Raw genomic sequence first — 5,777 nt, 5'->3', positions numbered from 1 at the left:
CGCCCGCCGGCGCGGCCCCGGCCCTGGCCCACGCGTGCCCCCCGCTCGGCGAGGAGCAGGAGCCTGGCACCACCTTCTGCACGCTCATCCCCAGGATGCCCCAGTGGAAGTTCTCCGGCCCCGCGGGCTTCCTCAGCCGCAGCCCCTCGGGCTCCAGCAAGGAGCTGTCCTCGCTGGGCAGGGCGGGGGGCCCCGCGGAGCAGGGGGGGGGGCCCTCCAGTCTGGCCACCATGCTGAGCGCCTGCGAGCCCGTCTGCTCGGCACCCTGCTCGCTGCAGGTGATGGGCAGGTTGCGCAGCAGTGCCGGGGCCGCCAGGAAGGCCGCCCGCCTCGAAGGGGTCAAGCCGGCCGGCGAGGAGTGGAGCCGCAAGGGCAGCTTCATCAGCAAGCCGGCGCAGGGCTGGCTCCACCCCGACGAGCGGGTGCTGGGACCCGGCATCTCCTACATCGTCCGGGTGAGTCCCGCCATGGCGGCCGCAAACCGGCGCGGGGAGGCGCGAAGCCCCCGGTGCCGAGCGCGGTCTTTGCCCCAGGCCCGGGGAGCTCCGCACCGGCCTCCTGCAGCTCTGTCCTCGGTGCGACGGTTTCCAGGGCGGAAAGCTGCCGGCAGGCTCCAGGGCACCGCGGCCGCGCACCTGGCTCCAGCCCAGCCCAGCCTGTGCGCGCCTCGGGGCCGGGGAGCGAGGCCGAGCCGGGGATGCTCCGCCGCGCCGCGCGCCCCACCCGCCGTGCCTCGGTTTCCCTCCAGCCAACGGTCCGTCCCTGCGGGGGCCTGGCCTGGAGGGCGCTGCGGGCTGTGGGCCGGAGCGGTGCTGATGCTTGGGCGGGCAGGATGGGTGCGCGGTGCCGCGCACTGGGCGCACAGCCCGTTCTCCCAGCACCAGGAACTGCCGGCAGAGCCTGGTGTGCCACGGGGAGGGCGCCCGGGCCGGGCCGGGGGCTCTGCCGCCCCGGGGGCAGCCCCAGCATGTGGTGGCAGCCAGCCCCTCATGGGCAGATGAGTTTGCCAGGTCTCAGCGCAGGTCTGGGGTGCGACGGAGCCTCGCCGCTGGGCGTTTCGGGGCGCTGGGCGTGGGGGTAAGCCCAGGCTCCCGAGCATCCCCTGCGCTGCTGCACTCCCCTCGCCGCCCCGGCTGCCCTCGGCGCCGCTGAGCCCTCCCCGCTTCCGCGCCACAGTACATGGGCTGCATCGAGGTGCTGCGCTCCATGCGGTCCCTGGACTTCAACACCCGCACGCAAGTCACCAGGTAGGGGCCCACGGTGCCCTGGTGCCCCACGGCCCCCCGTGAGCCCCACGGCCCCCACACTGTGGGAGCAACATTCCCCCTTCCTAGGGACCCTGCAGAGAGGCAGGGGACAGGGCTGTGGTCAGGACCCCGTGCTGTGTGGGGGATGGGGCCGTGGTTGGGACCCCTGTGCTGTGCCAAGGATGGGGCTTTGGTTGGGGCCCCCCATGCCATGCCGGGAATGGGGCCATGGTTGGGGACCCCTGTGCTGTGCCGGGGATGGGGCTGCAGTCGAGACCCCTGTGCCATGCTGTAGATGGGGCTGCAGTTGGGGACCCCTGTGCTGTGCTGCTGATGGGGCCGTGGCTAGAACCCCTGTGCCATGCTGGGGCCACAGTTTGGGACCCCTGTGCCATGACCATGGCTGTGACTGGGGACCCCTGTGTCATGCTGGGGATGGAGTGGCGGATGGGGACCCATGTGCCATGCCAGGCCAGGGTCAGGTGCGGCGAAGGCACCTGCTACCGGTCGATAGCAGGAAGAGGAGGAGCGAGGCGGCTCTGCCGGGATAACGGTCCATGGTGGCAGTGGCTGGGGATGCCGCAGGGGGCTGTGGCCGGTGGTGCTGGGGGGCAGCGGGGCTCCGCGGTGGTAACCCGCCCAACGTGGTGGCTCAGCTTGGCTCGTCTTGCAGGGAAGCCATCAACAGACTGTACGAGGCAGTGCCAGGCGTGAAGGGCGTCTGGAAGAAGAAGGTGGGTTTCCAAGGGCCTGGGGCTGCTTCCTGGGGCTGGCGGGGGCCCTGCACCGCCATCGCCTGGGGCTCCCCACCCTCCCTCGGCCCACTGAGCTGCCGGGGCTGCTCAGCCCAGCACCGTCGCGCTGTCCCCAGGCTCCCAACAAGGCGCTCGTCTCCATCCTGGGCAAGAGCAACCTCCGCTTTGCCGGCATGAGCATTGCCGTCAACATCTCCGTCGATGGCCTCAACCTCACGATCCCCACAACACGCCAGGTGCGCGTGGGCCCCGGACACAGCCCCACCGCCGCCGGACGCCTCCCAGCGCGCCGGCCCCGGTGGCACCGCGCTAACCCCGCGGCGCGCCGCATCTCCCGCAGATCGTGGCCAACCACCACATGCAGTCCATCTCCTTCGCCTCCGGAGGGGACACGGTGAGGAGCTGGCGGCGGGGCGCAGGGCGTGGGGCGTGGGGTGCGGGGTGGCCCCGGCCCTGACTGCCTTTCCGTGCCCCCAGGACACCACCGACTATGTCGCCTACGTCGCCAAGGACCCCATCAACCAGAGAGGTGATGGCTGCCCCACGCCCAGGACCCCGCGCGGAGCGGGGCCGCAGCGCCGGGAGGGGAGGCCTTGGGGGACGTGAGGGCTGCAGTGGGGGGCCAGGGGGCTGGAGCAGCCCTGGGCTGTGGAGCGCGTGGGAGCTGTCCGTCCGTCCGTCCATCTGTCCTCAGCCTGCCACATCCTGGAGTGCTGCGACGGGCTGGCACAGAGCGTCATCAGCACGGTGGGCCAGGCCTTCGAGCTGCGCTTCAAGCAGTACCTGCACAGCCCCCCCAAGGTGGTGGTGCCCCCAGACAGGTAGGGCTCAGGGGGACCCGCCACGGCACAGAGCCGCCCGCGCAGGGCAATGTGCTGGCGTTCCCGCAGCCCGAGCAGGGCCGGTCCATGCATTCCTGGGGGCATGTGCCCGGCGTTCCCATGGCCCCAGCAGTCCGAGGGGCCAGCGCAGGCAGGGTGTCCCCAGCTCCCTCTCCCCATCCCCATGTGTACTGTGCAGGGCACTGGGCGCGGAGGAGTCGGCATGGGGAGATGACGAGGACGCCGCTGAGCACGACTACTACAACAGCATCCCGGGCAAGCAGCCGCCGCCGGGGGGGCTCATCGACTGCCGGCTGCATCCCGGCGCGCTCCCGGGCCACGTCCGCACTCAGCCCCCCGGCCCCAGCGGCCAGGTGGGCCCAGGATGCCCTCCCTGGTGCCAGTGCCCGTGGCGGCCAGGTGTCCTGATGGCCGGCTCTGCCTCCTCTCTGCAGGGCAGATTTTCCCCCCGACGAGACCCCGCCGGCCAGCCGGGGCCGCCCTGGGAGCCGGAGGTGCAGGGTAGGTATGGCTGCCATGAGGGATGTACCAGCCCAGGGACGCTGGTGTGGCGTGGCGTGGCGGTGCCCAGGGCTGCCAGCACAGGAGGGTGCCAGGAGGCTGCCGGTGACGCCCCGTCTTGCAGGCCAGCCCGGCGATGGCTACCTGCAGGCAGACGGGCAGCCCCCGGGGCCGCGGGACTACGAGGAGCACATGTACGTGAACACGCAGAGCCTGGACGCTGCGGAGCCGGATGCCGCGGCCCGCGGGGCGCCCCAGGACAGCCCCAAGAAGGACCTCTTCGACATGCGTGAGCCCGGGGCCGGGGGGCGAGCGGGCGCGCCGGGCCACCCGCGGCTGGGGACCGTGCCGCAGGCGATGCAGGCTGCCGGCCGTGGGGCTGCCGGCGCCAGTGGTGCCTGCTGCGGCGGTGATGCCCTGGGGCTCCCCACAGGGCCCTTCGAGGACGCGCTGAAGCTCCACGAGTGCCTGGCGGGGGGCGGCGCCGCCCCCCCCCTGGAGGACCGGTGGCCGAGCCCCCCTACCCGCAGGGCCCCCATCGCCCCCACGGAGGAGCAGCTCAGGCGGGAGCCCTGGTACCATGGGAAGATGAGCCGGCGGGACGCCGAGAAGCTTCTGCAGACGGACGGGGACTTCCTGGTGAGGGACAGCATCACCAACCCGGGGCAGTACGTGCTGACGGGCATGCAGGGCGGGCAGCCCCGGCACCTGCTGCTGGTGGATCCCGAGGGCGTGGTAAGCACCGGGCACGTGCGGGGTGCGGGATGCAGCCGGGGCTGGGGTGGGAAGGGCTGGCTGGAGGGACGCTGCGCAGGGGGCTCTCCCGCGGCTTTAGGAGCGCCGTGCCCTGCCCCCTGCGCCCCCAGGTGCGGACCAAGGACGTGCTGTTCGAGAGCATCAGCCACCTCATCAGCCACCACCAGCAGCGTGAGCAGCCCATCGTGGCCGCCGAGAGTGAGCTGCACCTGCGCCAGGTGGTCAGGAGGAAGCAGTGAGGCCAGGCAGCGCATGAGCCCCCGGCTCACCTCGGCCCCTCTGCCGGCCCCACGCCTCCTGGGGGTCCAGGGCCCCGGGGATGCCCCGCTCTTGCTCCCCCAGTCTTGGGGGCCCTGCCGTCCTCCCCTCCCTGGCCCCCGCCACCTCCCCGCTGCCGTCCCCGCCAGGCACCACGATATTTATTCTGCTGCTGTGCTGCCAGGGCGGAAGAACCGGAGGCAGGTTGGCCCGGCCGGCATGCGGGGCCAGCACGGAGCTGCTGGTGGTGCCTGGCCAGGGAGGGGGCCCGGCGATGCCTCTCTGTGGGCGCTGGGGCCCCATGCTCCGCTCGCAGAGGTGCCTGTGCGCCCAGACACCCGCAGTGTCTCACCGTGCCTCGACTTTCCCCCGCACGGTGCTGGTGTCCGCTGCGCCCGGGCGGAAGCTCCAGGGTTGTGCCCGGGCTTCATTCCCCCACCGCTCCCAACCTTCCCGCTCAACCTTCCTCCCTCCGGGAGCCATCGCTATGCAAACACCGGCGCTCCCGCGGGGCTGCTGGGGCACCGAGCGGGGCTGCCCCCAGCCCCCAGCTCCGCACTGGCTCCCTCGCTGCCTGCCCGCCCTGCTCATGGCTGCAGCCGGCTTTCCAGATGCACATGGTCCCTTCTGCAGCCACGGGCCGGGGGCTGTGCCTGGCGCTTGTCACCGGCTCCTGGGTTGGAATATCTTTCTAATTAAATCTGGAAATGAGTGAGGGGGCCCCGATCATTCGTGCCACCCCAGGCACTGCGCCGGCCAGGGATGAGGGTGGGAGCTGGGTGCTGGGGTGGTGCTTCCATCGCCGCCTGCTCCCAACAGGCGCCACGCTGACGGCGCATCTGGATCCCCATGCCCCGCGCTGCACGGTCCCTGGGCTGGGCTCCAGGGTCCCGCTCTCGCAGGTCTCCTCCCTGGCATTGCTCCTCTCCTGAGGTGCTGCTGAGTGCAGGCTCCACTGCTCAGCCTTGCCACTGTCCTGGGCTGGCATCGGAGCGGCTGGGGCTGTGTGGCCATTCGGCACCGGCTCATGAGCACTGGCAGCCAGCTGGGAATGGCCGCACGGCAGACCCGCGGAGGAGAAAGGTGCTGGGCTGCAGCTGATCCAGGCAAGAAGAGCTGTGCCCAAGCGCTGCCCGCCAGGCAGGCGGCTCCCGCGGCTCCTCTTGGCCGGACCCACTGCCAGACTCCTGCTGGGCGCCTCCGCACAGCTCCGCGAGCGCTGCCGCACTCCTCGGCATGGCCTTCCGCGGCGGCGGGGCTGCAGACAGCACTGGGCCGGCAGGCTGGCCCAGTACAGGGTGAGTCAATGAGTAAAATAACCAGCTAAATAAAGCCTGCTAACAAATGTGTAATTTTCCATTGATAGTTGAATACCTGCAGGGACACGGCGCTTCCATCGCAGCTGCTATTTTTTACCC

General features: G+C 71.4%; 1 protein-coding gene across 1 annotated transcript; it reads left to right on the top strand.

The window, feature by feature from the left end:
• Positions 1-2: 2 nt before the first annotated feature.
• SHC2 (SHC adaptor protein 2) lies at positions 3-5,112 on the top strand (the record flags this gene model as incomplete). The annotated part of the gene is made up of 12 exons (XM_085316020.1): positions 3-455; positions 1,177-1,247; positions 1,921-1,981; positions 2,119-2,238; positions 2,343-2,396; positions 2,480-2,531; positions 2,697-2,823; positions 3,023-3,197; positions 3,279-3,345; positions 3,470-3,634; positions 3,779-4,080; positions 4,212-5,112. Coding segments are annotated over 12 exons (1,776 nt in total), but the record flags the coding sequence as incomplete, so codon positions are not given.
• Between the last annotated feature and the right edge of the window lie 665 nt (positions 5,113-5,777).

The sequence above is a fragment of the Rhea americana genome, unplaced genomic scaffold, assembly GCF_003343005.1.
Source record: "Rhea americana isolate MKP2758 unplaced genomic scaffold, rheAme1 scaffold_446, whole genome shotgun sequence".
NCBI classification, from domain to species: Eukaryota; Metazoa; Chordata; class Aves; order Rheiformes; family Rheidae; genus Rhea; species Rhea americana.
Note: the sequence above shows the minus strand (reverse complement) of the source record. Positions and strands in the feature narration are given on the sequence as shown.